This window comes from Homalodisca vitripennis, chromosome 5 (genome assembly GCF_021130785.1).
Source record: "Homalodisca vitripennis isolate AUS2020 chromosome 5, UT_GWSS_2.1, whole genome shotgun sequence".
Taxonomy (NCBI): Eukaryota; Metazoa; Arthropoda; class Insecta; order Hemiptera; family Cicadellidae; genus Homalodisca; species Homalodisca vitripennis.
The window spans coordinates 183,925,464-183,942,680 of record NC_060211.1 but is presented as its reverse complement, the minus strand read 5'-3'; the positions used below and the strand labels follow the sequence as shown (position 1 = coordinate 183,942,680).

General features: G+C 34.0%; 1 protein-coding gene across 1 annotated transcript in view; it reads left to right on the top strand.

Annotated features, from left to right (window-relative positions):
- Positions 1 to 8,817, top strand: part of LOC124363313 (zinc finger MIZ domain-containing protein 1) — a 78,568-nt gene extending 69,751 nt beyond the window's left edge. Inside the window, 9 exon segments of the mRNA XM_046818553.1 lie at positions 409 to 544; positions 968 to 1,178; positions 1,755 to 1,940; positions 2,054 to 2,196; positions 2,348 to 2,631; positions 3,706 to 3,896; positions 4,169 to 4,189; positions 4,191 to 4,406; positions 5,147 to 8,817. Coding sequence (XP_046674509.1) covers positions 409 to 544; positions 968 to 1,178; positions 1,755 to 1,940; positions 2,054 to 2,196; positions 2,348 to 2,631; positions 3,706 to 3,896; positions 4,169 to 4,189; positions 4,191 to 4,406; positions 5,147 to 5,302 — 1,544 coding nt within the window. The 3' untranslated portion in view covers positions 5,303 to 8,817.
- The last annotated feature ends 8,400 nt before the right edge of the window (positions 8,818 to 17,217 follow it).

Below are 17,217 nucleotides of genomic sequence, written 5' to 3'. Positions count from 1 at the left end.
CTTTAAGCTTCCCTTATTTATATTAGTGTCCTCAGATTCAGAAACTTTTACAGAAGCCGATCAAATTTGAGGGCTCCTGTTCTCTGATATCCTTGGGGCTGAGGAGATATGCGCCTAGGAATCTTTTCCAAACTTTTGATATGGCAGGACAGTTTAGCCAAATATGCTCCGCTGATTCCTCCTCTTCTCCGCAGAGTCTACAATCGTCAGTCTGGCTAAGGCCCACCCTCATAAAATGTTTCCTCAGGTGGTCATATCCTGTCAACATCCCTAATACCATTCTTAAGTCCTCCTTACTCTGATCTAGAAGAGCTGCCCACCCTTTAGCACAAGGGGAGATAAACATTTTAGATTGTCTTAATCGTGTTTTAAACGTTTACTATAGTTGTACATTTATTTATGTTACAGAAGATGACGAGCTGAGACTAACGTTTCCTGTACGAGACGGAATCATCCTGCCACCCTTCAGGCTTGAGCACAACTTGGCCGTCAGCAACCACGTCTTCCAGCTCAAACCCACAGTCCACCAGACGCTCATGTGGAGGTAAGTCATCCCTTTTCTCACAGATCTGTGGGTTGCTTCTTTTTTCTGCACTTTTCAACTCTTCGTCATTCTTCATTTTCTCTTTTTACCTCATTTCTAAACAAACATCCGTTTTTTGGAAAGATTCAGAACATCAAATTCACCTCTTTTGTTTTTCACACTTCTGATTTTACGCATGGTTTTTGTACCTCTATTTATTCCTTCCTTAAACTCATCATGTTATGTTGAAGCAGTTCACAAACAATCTTCAAATTTTACTTTACTATAAATGTTCTAATAATTTCTGTTATACTCGTGAACTAAAAGTCCATCTCAGAATACCTTAGCTAAGGATGAAAAAAACCACCAACAAAAACAAGAAGTGATCCTACAATTGATGACAAAATGTAGATAAAAGCCCTAAGATAACGTATGACATTGCAGGTCGGACTTGGAGCTGCAGCTAAAGTGTTTCCACCACGAGGACCGGCAGATGAACACCAACTGGCCAGCCAGCGTGCAGGTCTCTGTCAATGCCACGCCTCTCACCATCGACCGAGGCGAGAACAAGACCTCCCATAAACCTCTGTATCTGAAGGAAGTATGCCAGCCAGGCAGAAACACCATCCAGATCACAGTCTCCGCTTGTTGTTGTGTGAGTTGTCTTTCTTGCTCCACTCAGACGAATCCTGTAGTTTTGAATATGCTTAAGGCCAAAATCATTCTCAAAAAGAGAAAGAGAAAGATGTAATGCTGTGTTCTTTAGTGACATGGTGAGAAATATCACAACTTTACTTGGCACAGATACAGTAATGAATGGATTCTGTAATTGCTGATCTGTAACAACTGTCTGAGAGAGTGCTAGCAATATCTGATGTTCCAAGTGTTCCTCTTGGGAGTGCCAATGGCCGAGCGGTCTGAGCCATCAGACATTGGATTTGAGTTAGAGATAACATATGTTCAAATCCTGTCTTAAAACTGTAGCACTTTATTAATACCACCAATCTTATAGTGTATTGACTCTCCCCCTTATTCTGTTTGGTAAGGGAATCAACCTCTCCTTGAAAAAATCAAATTTCCACAACATCTATTTTTATAAAATATATTTATGAGTACTATAGCTAATCAATTTTTAACATACAAACCCTAAAACTGGTATTCAAAACTAAAACTCTACAATTGACCATTTTTTTACAAACAGAATAATAATAAAACATATGTTTGTCTGCAGTCGCATCTGTTTGTGCTGCAACTGGTGCACAGGCCGAGCGTCCGAAGTGTGCTGCAAGGTCTGCTCCGCAAGAGGCTACTCACTGCGGACCACTGTATTGCTAAGATCAAACGCAATTTCAGCAATACAGCATCCTCAGGCCTCAATTGTCCTGACAGGGATGGCGTGGAGCAAACAGCCCTTAAGGTCAGTTCAATTTTTCTTTGTTAAATTCTCATTTCCTAACTGGTTCCTAACTCTCTTTGTTCATGTGAAACACCTCATCGCTACCACAACTCAACTGTTATTTCACTTCACAGGTTTCACTGAAATGTCCAATCACGTTCAAGAAGATCACACTGCCGGCAAGAGGGCATGACTGTAAACACATCCAGTGCTTTGACCTCGAGTCGTACCTGCAACTCAACTGCGAGAGAGGCTCTTGGAGGTGTCCAGTTTGCAAGTAAGATTTTGGATTTTTGGACTTCTCAGAAATCTTTTCATCTTTGTCAATTGGGCAAAGTTTTTTACTTTTGTAACCAATCCAATTTTCTTATTGAAAATTCATTAACTGCCGATGTGGAGTTTAATTAACCGACTCAATTTCCTTGCAGTAAACCCGCCCAGCTGGAGGGCTTGGAAGTTGACCAGTACATGTGGGGAATCCTCAACACTCTGACCTCCTCGGACGTGGAGGAGGTCACCATCGATTCGGCGGCCAACTGGAAGCCGGCGCGGAACGGTGGCATCAGCATCAAGTCAGAGGACGACACCAGTGAATCGTGCGGAGCCAAGAGACTCAACAAGGCCATGAGTCCTGGCAGCATGACTCTGCCCACGATGAGCAACTGGGACATGAGTCAGTCCATGAGTCCGTACATTCCTCCAGACATGAATAGTAAGTACTACCAGTATGCCCTCAGATCTATCCTACTTTTATATCAACGTTGTGTTAGACTTGTCATATAATATGCTTGACTCCAGAAAGGACTCTTACTTGTCTTAATAATATTCCTCCAATAATTCTAATTTTCAAAGATAAAGTTGACATATTTGAGCAAATACTCTGTTTAAAATTATAGTTTTGTTAAAATCAGAAGTTTTAATATTGATTTGTCTTAGTAATTTTCAATAAATCACCTTTGTATAGTTTTGTATTTTTTATCAGACATTTTTGGAGACAATTCAGTGTTAGCGTTCACTTCGCTTACATGTTGAGGCCTATCAACGCGCATGTCGCACTTGATTGCACGGGCGTGTATAAAGGGGGGCTCAGGGTGCTCATCTCCCCCCCCTGAAATTTGAAAGACATTAAAATTATATCCTGTAGTTTGTTTTAAGTTAGTACACATTTATGAAATCTTAAATCTCAACCATTTCCCGGGGAAAGATTCCTGAGTCTGAGTTTTTCAAGGGTATTTTATAGCTCCTAAATCACCCGGTGTGTCAGCCCTTCTCCGAAATAATTTTCTGTACAAGCCACCACTTGGTTGGCACCAAAAAATGCACATCTGTGCAAGCTACCAAATTCTTTGCTGTTTAATCACGTATCTCACTTAATGAAAGATTCCAAGTGACTTCAATTTTTATCATCTCAATTACTATAAAAGTTTAATGTTGACTTGAGCTATGAGCCAGCTGACTCTAGTTCCTCCCGGTTTGACTCAGTATTGGGTGAGAGATAAGTGAGTCAGCGCTTGTGAAATGTGTTCCTTACTGTGTTGGACGGTTTCATCACCAATGCTAGGTCAGTCTCAGGTATGGCATCACTGTTAGCACTGATGACGCCACAGTCACGTCACAAGCACAAGGTGCTTATCTTGTGTTGCACTAATGTTGTTATTCAGCAATACTGTACATTAGGCTTGTACATGGTAAGATAAAAAGTGCCAAGCATTTGGTTATTGAAGTGAGATTGATTTAATAACTACAGTTTTAAGTTCCGCTCTTCAAGTGTTGTGTTCCGCCACAGGTATTGCCAGTGGATCCATGATGAACTCTGGTCCGCCCTCCTACTCCAGTACCATGGGGCGAGGCTACGACTTCAACTCCAACACTCCTGGCAGCAACAATGAGTTCTCTAGCGGACCACTCAGCCATCTCAGTGAGTCCGTCAACTCCCTGGATCCTCTCAATGCCATGGAGAAAAGTCTCAATGAACAAGTGAGTAATAATTATTACACTAATTAGTATTGATAAAGTCGTTGTGTATGATTAACTATTTGTGAAACATGCAGTGGGGATGTTTGAATTTAATTAATGAACCCAAGGATTTTGACTTCAGTTCATAGATTCATTTTTGGATAGTTAGCATTTTGAAACGCGGTGTTGTTATGGATCGATCTGTGTACAATTTCAAAACAACAGACATGATAGTCTAAGGGTGTAACTCATAAAATATATTCAATCATATACTAATCATCCTTTTTTTTCAGATGCCCCACACACCACACACTCCCCCACACGCCGCACACCCCTCACACACCAGGAGGCACACCGGGCAGCGGCGGAGGGGGAGGTGGGGGCAATGGCAGCGGCCCCCCCTCTGTACCCCCTACCACTACTGCTGAAAACTCCGTACCCCCGCCTACTGACAACGACATCCCCAGTGACCTGAACTTTGACCCTGCGGCAGTCATCGATGGTGAAGGCCAAGGACAAGAAGCTCTCAATGTGAGTATTACCCCTTAGAACCAGAATATAGATCTCTTACTTTCCCCTAGCGTGATAAAACCACCAAAAAATAAAGTTTAATTTATTTAAAGTTCTATTTGAATTTAGGTTTTGAAGTTATTATAGGACAAAATTTATAAAAACCTGAATGTTTTTAAAGATTTGTATATTTTTTTACAAATGAAAATGCATGACCATACCAAATATGGAATTCACCAATTTCAAAATGTTTTTTAAGTGTGAAACATTTTGAAGCACTTATCTAGCTTAGATTCGATCACTAGTAAAAAAAATCCTATTAGTCGCCTGCAACTTTAAACATATCATTTAACTCGCATCACAATGTAACAATAACAATGTAACACTCAACACAACGTAGGAGCAAAGCTTACACATCGGCCTCAAGAGTTGCACTCTGCTCAAGCGGAACACCCTGTCAAATGCAACAGTGTACATTCCAAAATGGCAGTCAGTAGCTACAAAAACCAGTTTTGGATCGATAGAAGGAAGCCAAGAACGATGAATGAAGCACAGCAGTTGTCATCAGTTCTTACAATTCACAACAAAACACGAAAAGATGTGTTATGAGACTTCTTGTCATACACGTTTTGAGCAAATTTAACCAAGTGAGATTTACTTTAGTACATAGTTAAAAAAAGAGTTCACCCAAAGTTGTGAAGTTCTCATAAAACTGCTTTGTTAGTTTCGCTTTTGTACTTACTATTCCGTTTGTTCCGCAGCTGCTGCCCGATAACGTTGTTGACCCGATGGAGCTCCTGTCTTACTTGGACCCCCCTGATCTGGCAACACCCCCGTCGAGTGGAGCCAGTAGCAACGGCAACATGGGCACCCCGGGAGCTCACACCAGCGACGACATCTTGGCACTCTTCGAGTGAACGGCCTCGCCGCCCCGCTCCACAAACTATAGTTATGTTCCTTCACTTGAATCTTAGTTGCCATTCGGTCGGAGAGAGACGTTCACGATGGACACCTAGTGCGGACACGTTCCTCCGGTAGCGAGTTTTGTCTTTCTTACAGGACTATTTATTTTTATCTTAACTTGCTGTACCTTACTGGATAGATACTTTCTCTCGGCGTATCTATGTTCCTTTATTTTGTATTTTAAATTATAGATATTGTAAATTATATCTGTACTTGGATTGAATAGTTTATTTTCTGTTTTATATTTATATTTTTCCTGTAGGCGGCACAAATCGACTCCAAGCCATCTTGTACTCGTTGTAAATTCTAATGTAAATTATCAAAAACATAAGTTGAAAATCCATAACATTGCTGGGAAAATTTATATTAAAAACATAAACTAATTGCTGAACCTCCTAAAAATTATAGTTTTTTATGTTTTCAATATGCATTACCTAAGTTATTGTTTTGAAATTTTTAAAAAATGATTGAAAATAAATTTATACTCAAAACAGGTAAAATAGAGAAATAGGTCTAAAATTGTTTTTATTAGTTTAAAATTACTATACCTTATTTAGTTTTAAACTTACTTTCTCCAAAACTTGGGTGTTTTATAAAGTTGAAAATTGGGTTTATTTCCTTGAAAACACTTGCTGGAAAAAGTCACTGGTATCACTTGGTAGAAAACATTAACTGTGGTATTTACACCGAGCTAATATATTCCTATGCTGTGTTGTCGTTTTGTGTCGCCATTTTGGTTCCATTTTTGTATGGTTCAGAGAGAGATGTTGCGTAACGCAATACGTGTACTTAGCGAACGTGTATCTATGTACATAAAACTACTATAATACAATGGCACAGTATGAGTAATGGTGGCCAGTCCCCTAGAGAATAGTATACAATAGTTGAAATTTAAATAAAGATAATTAACGATTAATTAAATACTATATTTTAATTGTTGTTGGAACCAAACTGTAAGTAATAATATAGTCGTGAGCGTGTGAGTTAGCGAGCGAGTGAGCGAATGAGCGAGAGTGGTTTGAGACTTCTCTCTTTCTATTCTAAAGCTTTTGTCTCAAAAGTGAAGCACGTACAAGCCACTATCTCTCTGTTGGTTCATAGTTTTTCAGAATTCCATATACGTTTATTGATTGACAAACTAAAATTCAAGCAAAAAGCAGTTTCATATAAAATCAAAATGGTGCAATTCTTTAAGCTTACTTAAGATACTGCTAATTTATTTTGAGAAGTTTTAAGGCCAAAACAAATATGCCTCTAAAAATTATCAATTAAAATAATGTATTTAACAAAATAAAAAGTATCATAACCAAAGCTAAAAATTGTTTTTTAATCCTGAAGAGGTGCGTTTTAGCTTTCTATTGTCAACATATGTCACTGTTACAAATATTTGATATTTTTGTTTGTTTACACTTTGAATTTTATTTTAAAGCATAAATAGTATACACTCATAATGAGTTGACATTTTTATGTTTCTCGTTAAGTTTCAAAACTCTCATTAGTTTTATACTTTTAGAAATTTTTACTAAACGTAAAGCATAAAAAATTAATTCTGGGTAGGAAAACTTAAAATGGAAGTCTAGAAACATGCCCATTTCAAACAGTGACTTTCTTTGGACACATTATTTATTATATTTATAGAATGCATTAAAAAATGAACCAATCAGAAATTTGTTTAATGAATTTTCTAAACATGTTCAATATTTACAAGTAATTTATTACCAATAAGGGAACGTAAAAGAACGTTAAAATGTTGAGAAGTAATAATAATGCTGTACGTGCTTCATATTTAGTACCAGCCCTGTATTTTGTGTAAGTATGCGGTGCATATTAATTTATATCCGTTTAAAAATGTGATCAATAAAATTTATGGGTGAAAATTCGACACCAATAGTTGAGACAAAGATAAGTATTCCAGGGATTTTATATTAGGGCTAGATTATTGGAGGCATCTATTTTTATGTTCATAGCGTTTTAATGTATTAAGTTTGATTTTGCTTTTTAGGAGTTCTTTGCCGTTATATACCGATCGCACTGAGGTTCAGTTATGACACACCCTGGCTAGTGTGTTTATGCGGTAGATTGAGTTGTACATATCGGTTTTAATGGAAATATAATCAATACTTAAGTGACACTTAAGTATCACCAGACTGTGATATCAATAATTTCTATTCTCTTAAAATTTGGTTCTGTGAATATTGAAAAAAATATTATTTTAAGTCTTAAGTAAGTGTACATACTCTGTAATGTTCGTGTAGTTCAAAAACTAACAAGTATTTAGCCCATAACTATGTGTTGCAAAAGTTCTTATGTGTTCCTATGTATCTAAGTGAAATTGAAAATGTAATCTAGCCCTAAATGTCGCATTTGCACTTGCGTTATTTACGGTAAGCGAAGGTTGTAGTAGAGAAATGTTAAATGTTTATTTTTCTATTGCTATAGCAGACGCGAGCGACGCTGCGCTGTCGTTATCGCTGTCGTTGTCAAAGTTAGACACAAAATCACAGTACAAACAGTTGTTATTATTTGGAAAGAACTATTCGTTTGTTATCTGTCGCTTTGCTTAGATAACTAATAAACAATCAGCGTTTTTGTTTTGGATGTCGTTTGTACAACTTCCACCACGATTTCATTTTTCACCCTAAACAATAAACTCGTCTATAGTCAAATTTTGTAAGAAAACTGTCAAAACGGAGAAAAGATCAAAATGATTTAGGTAAATTAACGTTAAGAGTTTGATACGTCGTTTAAGAAATCAGTTTAGAGTGTATATAAGGTAACCTCATCTAGATTTATATAAAATAGTATTTTTTATTTAAGTTTTTGGGAGCAAAAGTATTCTATTTTTAATACACTTGGGGAGGTAACCACCTGTCTCGCCCAGGTCTAACGGTCTCTATGTGATTTTCTAAGTATTAATGCGAGAGACAGGTGGGAACCCTGTTTTTACTGTATTTTTACTTACGTATGTTTGTCTAAATCCTGTACAGTATTTGAGTCTAAAAGATCTATATATTAAACGTGTACTAGAATGCATTTCACGATTCAGAACAATCAACAGAACTATTTTTGTTAATCACGAAACGATGGATAACCAAAAATCAAGACTACCGTCACGGAAATGCGTTCTGGTCCACCTAGCACAGGAGTGTCAACTCGTTTTACTACATGTCTTTAAAGGCTTGACAGTTTTTATGTTTATATCTCCTTTGGCAATGTAGACCATCCAACTAAACGATTGTATCTAGTGACATCATTACTAAACTTAGTTTTTGGACCAATTCTAAACGGAACTACAAGATTGCTGCTCTCGCTTCTGCCCGCCCTGCCCAGACCTAGACTGCTAGTCTTCCTGCGTTGCTTTCTTCTGCGCCTCTGCCCTGCTCCACCCGACAGATCAATATTGTAAATAGTTTTCATAGTAGATGTATTTATGCAACATGTTCTATTATACACTTGGCAACAAACAGAAGCTGGCTTTTTATTTATTCCTTTTCTGAGTTTCTGTGCTAATAACGGTAGACAAGATGTGGTGAACCGAGGGAAGGAAATCTTGAGATTACAAAGTCTACTTACAGAAAGAAGTGACTACATAAACATCATCTGCCAAAAGAATATTTTTTTAGCGCTATACCATTTCCAAGGCATCTGTTAAAAATAAGCTCTCTGTACAAATACAATAATTTTTGTTTTGGTTTTTAGGCACTTAATAAATACTATAATATAATCATTGAATATATACTTTGCTGTTGTATGTAACATTACAAAGTTACAAAATTTAATAGTGACGACAATAAATTTAGAAAAACATCTCTGCCAACCTAGAATTATATACACATCTAAGACACATCATTACTGCATTGTGGGTTTAACCAAAGCTAGTAAATACAAGAGACTTTTTAGTGATAAAAATAATTGTAATCCAGAAAAACCTGGTTTTCTAACAGTAGAAATTGTAGGTTTATCGGTGAAGTGACAAATCCAAAGGCAACTAACTAATTTAGCAACAACTAATGTTTCAACAAATGTATAAAATAACAACGCCTTTATCTATACATGTAACTTTCTAAAATAATAAATCGAAAAAGAAGAAATATCAAACGAAGACATTTTTTTTATTAATGCAACAAAATGGTGGTTACTTTATTTCCAATATTACGGGCATAAAGTATAAAATGAACAGCTAATTTTCTTCTTTGTTACAAAATATTTCAAAAGTGTGACAAACTGTCATTAATTACAATATTTAGAAGTAATTACAAAATTGCAGGAGTAAAAGTTCTGTTCACAAAATACTAAGTAAAAATAGCAAACAAAAACAGCTATTGTACAAATTTCTATAGCAGTTGTCCCTCACATTTATCACTTAATGTCAGTAAAGTCAATTAAAATGCTAAATTTAAATAGAGTTGTGAATTATATATTAAAATAAGTTCAATCAAAAGTATTGGTGAAAGAATCCTAAATTGATATTCATCAATCTTCTGTTCAATAAATAAGTACAATTCTTGATTAAATTATTAAGTACAAGTATTTAGAGTATCTATATTTATCCACAATTTTTATATTTCGTCCTTAAAACAATGATGGTAAAAGAAAATAAATTGAATCAATGGATTAGAGGGATTAAACATAAAATACAAAGAAACTTCAGGTTTAAAAAGTGAACTGAATCACTGCACCAACAGGAATAAATCATGTTGATTTCCACCAAAATGGGAAAAAATTACCATCCCAGTTAATTAGTAATTCTTTTGAGTTCTTCTTTGCAACAGTGACTGAATTACAACTTACAACTATTGTTCCTCAAATTCCACCAGGACTGGTTATCAACAAAACAAATATCCTGCAGTATCAGAACATTGATTAAAAAATAAGTTTTTATTGTATATTACTATTTTATAAATTTTCTAAGTTTTTGAAAGAGTATTTTACAAGTACAAACAAATTTTAATTATTCTATACAAACGTAAATTGCTTGACAAAAAAGATACCAACCACACATGCAGTTGAATTTATTCAACCTGTATTAAAGTGAGTGCATAACAGAAAGATTGAGCGCATCCTTTTTAGACTTAACTACAGCATTTTAAAATAAAATAAATGTTATGAAAGGCCTTTCAGAATTCATTGAGTATTTGCAATAAAGAACTATTTAATGGGATGTGGTTATATTAATAACAATTATTTTACAGATTAAGAAGAGTCAATTTGGATTCTCACAGGGTTCAGTGCTAGTTCTTTTTCTGTTTCTTTGATGGAGACTATCAACAGTACAGCAGAAATGCTTCAAACTCAATTCCAATACAGAACCTTACAAAGGATCAGTCTACTGTAATAAGCTAACTGATCATGTCAAGCAGGTCGTTGGGAAATAATTCAAGTTGAGAAATTTGGTTTGAAGATCACCTATTCTACACAGAGAATGAGTTTCTGGAATGGAGAAACAATAAGACAGTTAAATTTTGAGTTTAGCTCCGGTTCACCTTCCTTTTATGGCAGCGTCTGGTATCTGACGCCAACTCAGACTTGACTCCCGGAATCTGGAGTCATGTTCGTCGGAAGAGATCCAATTAAAGTCAACGACAAAAACGCTCAAAACGAAACATTTACATCGTTTTGACATCAGAGACGTGTACCTGATGAGACAATGAGACTACCACTTCACCTATTTATAGGTGTCTATGATGTCAAAACAATGTAAATGTTTCGTTTGGAGCTTTTTTGTAGTCAACTTTCTTTAAATTTCTTCAGAAAAACATGACTGAGACAACGTCAGATACCAGATGCTGCAATAAAAGGAAGGTGAACCAGTGCTAAACTCAAAATTCAATTGAATCAACCCTTTCTACCGTAGCTACGTTATCAATAAGACCATTATTAAACACATCAATTGTATACTCAAATTATTTGTATAGAGATTGACAAATATTCTGATGATTTTCGTATGTGTACCTTCGTGTGAAGGGCGATTATGGGGAATGGCGTATTCTTAAGCCTACTCAATGCCATTTTAGTAGCCAAGGATCAGTGGTCCAGTAATACATGTATTGTTGTTGATATGTATTGTAAAACAACGTAAATCATTAGACATTTTCCGAACAGATGACTGATTTCATGGGTGAAGACTTGGAATGAGTGATGTTTTTCATTTTCATCTTGCGGTTATGTCAATAAACCAAATTACTGATATTGCTCGGATTCAAACCCTTTACATATTGCCAAAGCGACAGTGTAGTGTGGAACAACCAAAACCACCCATTAAGTCGTCATTTCGAGCCTTCCTTTTTTATTAAGATGGGCAACCTGTAACAATAAACCAAGAGATGTGGGCTAATTTTCCTATAAACTGAAAGGAAAACAACTAGCCATGGAAAATAATTTGTTCTAAGATGATGTAACTGCTCATATAGCAAATCTCTTCATGGATTACTTGAAGAGATTTTGTGACTGCATTGCCTCTTGCAATGGAAATATTATTCGGCCCGCATGTTAGCCTGATTTTAGTATTTGTGACTTTCATTTTATTACTTCACAATTGTACACAAATAAACTTCATCAGCCAAGCTATTGCTTCGGGACCTAACCAGACGTTGCTAAAAGTTTCAACAGCTCTACTTGAAGAATATGCTAACAAATGGACACCATTTAGGTGGTGCTATTTTAAAATTGTAAATAATTTTATTTCTGCTTTTTACTATATTTCTTACTAACGGACATATTGAAATTAAATATATTTTTGCTACCATGTATATTTTTACTTTGACTTTGAAGTGCTTGCCAGGTTTAACCTTGAGGGGAAGGGCTTTCTACTCAAAAGTTACAGCAAAGAGAGGGGTCGGAAGTTATATTCTCTTTTACTGTAAAAGATAATTCAAAAGAGAACATTGAAAAGAGATTGTTCGAACTGTCCATCAAAAAGAATTTCTAGAGAGCCAGCTGAAGCAGATGGAATGTATACAATTTGTATGACTCTTAACTGATCAACACTTAAGTTAAGATAAGTACACATCATGTTAAGAAGTAAACTGTCCGTTTTTTTCCAGTATTTATGGTATTTTGTTAACAAAGTCAATGGTGTAAACCAGATTTTCTTTTACACGTTTCACAAAATAAGGGGTTTTTCATCTTCTAACATTTACTGATTTATCAGTACATCCTTTGTATACTTTTTCATATGGCATCACAAAATGAAGCTTAGATGAAGACGCCATATTTGCTGACGTGACAGACTTTGAAAGCCAACATCGGTATTACAAATAAAACACAAAAGCAGCTGATGTAGAATTGTAGTTGTAGAAATCCCATCAAAAGTTAATAGCCCTATATCGACACTGAAATAGCCATTAAAAAACGGTATATACAGTGAAATACATAGAATGGAGGATAGTAGGATAATGTCAAAAAGGTTTCCTCATAAAATGGAAAAAAGGTTACGATAACTTTACATTTATCTAATTTAAGATAACTCTACATTTATCCTCTTTAAGATAACTAAAAAAGTATTCCCTTTAAGATAACTCTACATTTACCCTCTTTAAGATAATTCTAAATTTATCCTCTTAAGATAACTCTACAGTTATCCTCTTTAAGATAAATCTACATCTAACCTCTTTAAGATAACTCTACATTTATGCCCTTTAAGATAACTCTACATTTCCCTCTTTAACTCTACAAGTATCTCCTTTAAGATAACTTAACTTTTCTGTCTTAAGCAAAGTTATATTGAAAGGCTATAAATTTAAAATGTTTAATATTATTTTCCAAACTCAAAATTAATTGCTCTGCCTTAAAATATGTCAACTTAAATTATATGGGGATTGTTTTCCCTTCAAGTCAAGAAAAAACTAACTATTTCAATTCATTGGTCTGAAAAAATAGTTCTAAGTTCAAACCTATTGGTGTTGATTAAAACAAACATTTTATCAATACATTTTTATTTAACTAAATAAACAAATAACAAGAATGTGTGTTTAACAATAAAAACAATAGCATTTGTATATTTAACTTAACAATATCAATAACATTTGTATTCTTGAAGGTGAAATATTTTTAAACATTTTTTATAACCATTCGTCTTTGGTTTCATATGACTGAAGATGAGCTATAATTAGTTTAAAACATGTCTCAAAAGTGAAAAATACAAGTCACCTAGAGGCTAATACTGTAAGTTTGAAAATATAAAACTTTTAATTGAAATAAAACTTGTGACAGATTTTGAACTGAAATGAAAATCATAGATTATTTCATGTTTTATATACTAACTGATGTGATTTACACTTGTAGACATTATTATTGATAACAAATAAAGTGTTTAGTGAAATATTTTTCGTGTTTGAATACAAACTTTATCAATGACAATATTTACAACAAGAGTGGATTCTTTTACTTCAAACAATATCTAGTTAAATTTATATCCGAATATTCGTTTCATTACAATTGACTATCTTCATTCATTTTATTTCTCAAGAATCACAACTTTGTAACAAGATCAAAAGTTACGAACTAAACTCATAATTCACAATAACAATATTACGTAAGAGGTAAATAATGTATGTACGTCTCGTCTCGCTGTAAAAATAACTGCGCAGTAAGTCAAATGTCACCTGAGCAGACAGCTGTTTGGGCTGACAGGTGTTTACTCAACGACCACATACAACAAACACTTCAGTTTCTTACATTTATTTAGTAATGAAACCGTGTTGAAATGGCTATTAAATTGATTTGGTTTGAAAAATATTTTTTTATATTTAAATTGCAGCTCTTTAAAATAACTTTCCTGAAAACAGAAAAACTAGGAACTTTCTTATCATCCAAGTGAAATTACAGGCATTTAAAGGAGAAAGAATTCTAGGCAATTTTGTAACGGCTGAAAATAAAAATGTGAAATTTATACAAAATGTACATGAGCTTCAGGGAGTAAGATGTTAATTATTATTAATTTCTGACTTGAGAAAGTTACATCTCATTGATTCAACATAATTTATGAAAATAACATGTTTATACATTTTGTTATACATAAAAACATGTCAATCCCTGAAGCTGTAACTCATGTACATGTAAAGATTTCACATTTTTATCTTCAGCTGTATTAATTTAATGTATTTAATTTTAGCATGATTACAAAATGTGCAAAATTTATACTGTAAATGCCTGCAAGTTCACATGGAGCAATAACAAATTCTACTGCTTATGTATTTAGGGAAGTGATATTAAAAGCTAAGAATTTAACATAACAAATATTTTTCAAACCCAAAATTGATACATATGTATTTAACAGTATATGCGATCAACAGTATCTACACATACAGTGTCACGTGTAAAAGCATAATGTCACATACAAATAACTAAAACTAACAACTATTAAGTTACGTGACTAGGCCAATTAATTGGTCTAGACAATTTTCAGACACAATATTGCACTATAGTGAGTTTTCTCTAACTATACTTGTTTTTCATACATTTACAAAATGCATCTTCTCTTTACAAATGTGGGACAGTTGATTCAAAACGGATAATTTCAAAAGAGATGTAGTTCATGACGGTACTGAGAAGTCTCCTTTCTTGCATTACATGACCGTGGTAATGGAAAATCATATATTTGATTCTGAGTATTAAAATACATCACTGTTTCATGCATAAGTGATTATTGTAGTGTTAAAACCTTTTATTCTGAAAAAGGCCTGCAGTGTAGCAGGAGGCATATTTTATTATTACAAATCTTTTTGTAGTTTTATTCCCAGTCTAATAGCTTCTCCCCACATTATTACATCATATTTTAATATTGATTGTAATGTAAAAAAAGCAGCCTCGAAACATTTTAGTTTTTTAATATTTTATTGACATATTTTGTGGCCAAATCCATGACCACAGTAACAGTAAATTACTCTCAAAATATAACAAGAAAAATAGTAAGTAGATAAAAGTTAAGAACTCGCGTTACATTAGACTATGACTGTAATGTATACTTTCAGTTAAGTACAAAAGCACAACAGGATAAGAAAAGCCTCTTTAAAACAAAATCCATACAAACATCATTAACTTAACCCTTTCAGTGCCGACGTCCGGGTAACCAGACGTGTTTAAGAAAATATATTAAAAGTATAATACATAATATTTTTATATGTATTTCATACCAATTCACATTAAGAATAAACATACTTTCTGTTAAGCATGTTATATGATGCACAAAAACAGCTGATCAATCAGTAAAAATGATGAAAGTTTAAGATCAAGTTGGCCCGTTGTCAATGACGTCATAGCCAAGACGAGTTTTCATTGTCAGTCTGTTTCGGTGTAGTGAAGTATTATGAATGTTTCTAGGTCCCCACTGAATTAAAATATTCTTAGATGAGTTGTAGAGGAAGAGTACCTAAATGGCAACTTTGTAACTGATATTTATTTTGCAATAAAAATATTTGTAAATAGCCAAAACCATGTTAAACCTATTCTTTTTCGTTCTATCTTAGTGTTATATAATTATTATTATGGCTATCATTCATAAGAAAAGTCGTAAAATCAGTTAAGGAAATGGACCTTTGCTAATCAAGATATACATTTTAGGTCCTCATAAAAAAGTGAACGGTGTTAAAAAAATGCTATATTATTATTTTGGGTGATCATTTTATAAAAATTAGTGGATATGTCTAAAATAAAGTGTTCTTTTAGTGTGATTGACTTTATTGAGTATCAGAATTTTTTATTATTGTTTGAGTGTGAAGTGTAAAACCTAAAAATGAAAAAAGAAAAATATTTTTTTAGTTTTATTGTCGTTATTCTTTGTGTTTCTGGTAGTGTAAGAAGTTTTTTTAGTATATTTAGTGTTAATATACACATTTTTGTACAGAACAAAATAAAAATTATAAAAATTCACCAACAAATAACAAAGTTATGACATTTTATAGTAACCGTATGAAAATTGATAAAAATACCACGGCACTTTTGGATAACACCTGGAAAAAATATCTTTGGCATTATAGACTAATATTCCAAAAAAAGTCTGGTACTGAAAGGGTTAACTTCATACCTAAGAAATTCAAGAAAAAGATGATACATAGAAAACTTAATTTGATTTCATATTATACAAACATATTACAGAAAAGTATTTAACATGTGACATTGAGTAAACTCTGAAAATGACAAATAATACCCAATATTTGAATGTTTTTCTTCAAAGTGAGGACATTTCTACAGAATATTGATCAATTGTAACACTAAGCAAAAGATTTAGCATGGTAGTGATATCTACAAATCACCATAAAGAACTTCTAATACCATACACAATTTCCATTACACAATCCTTACATGGAAGTGAGATCTCTTATCTTTTTAAGACCTTTGGAAAGAAATATTACACCACACCATTTACCATAATGTATTCTTTAAGAAGTATGTTGCTTAAGTACGACAAACATTTCAGTATATTTCCTTCGACACCTATATTTTTTACATTAATAATAACTCACAATTCACACAGGCTTTGGATGAATTATAGAACAACAGGGCAAATTTCCAAATTTTGTTCCTAATAAATGTGTACTTTATGCTGATGACACTACGTTAATGTGCTCTAACTTAAATCCTGAAATCAATGCAGCCATGATCACATATATGAGAGAAAGGTCCAACCTCTGGTTTTCTGCCAATGGCCTATGTGTGAATGAAGATAAGACAGAAAACATCATCTTTAGCCTAAGCACCAGTTCTGTAACTAAGTCAGTTAAGCTACTTGGAATTAACTTAGACTCTAAGCTTACCTGGAAACATCACACAGATGCTCTTTGTGCTCGGTTGTCTAGAGTTATATTTTTACTAAAAAAACTTAAAACCTGTACAAGCTGTAGTCTATTAATGAAAGCATACTTTGCATTAT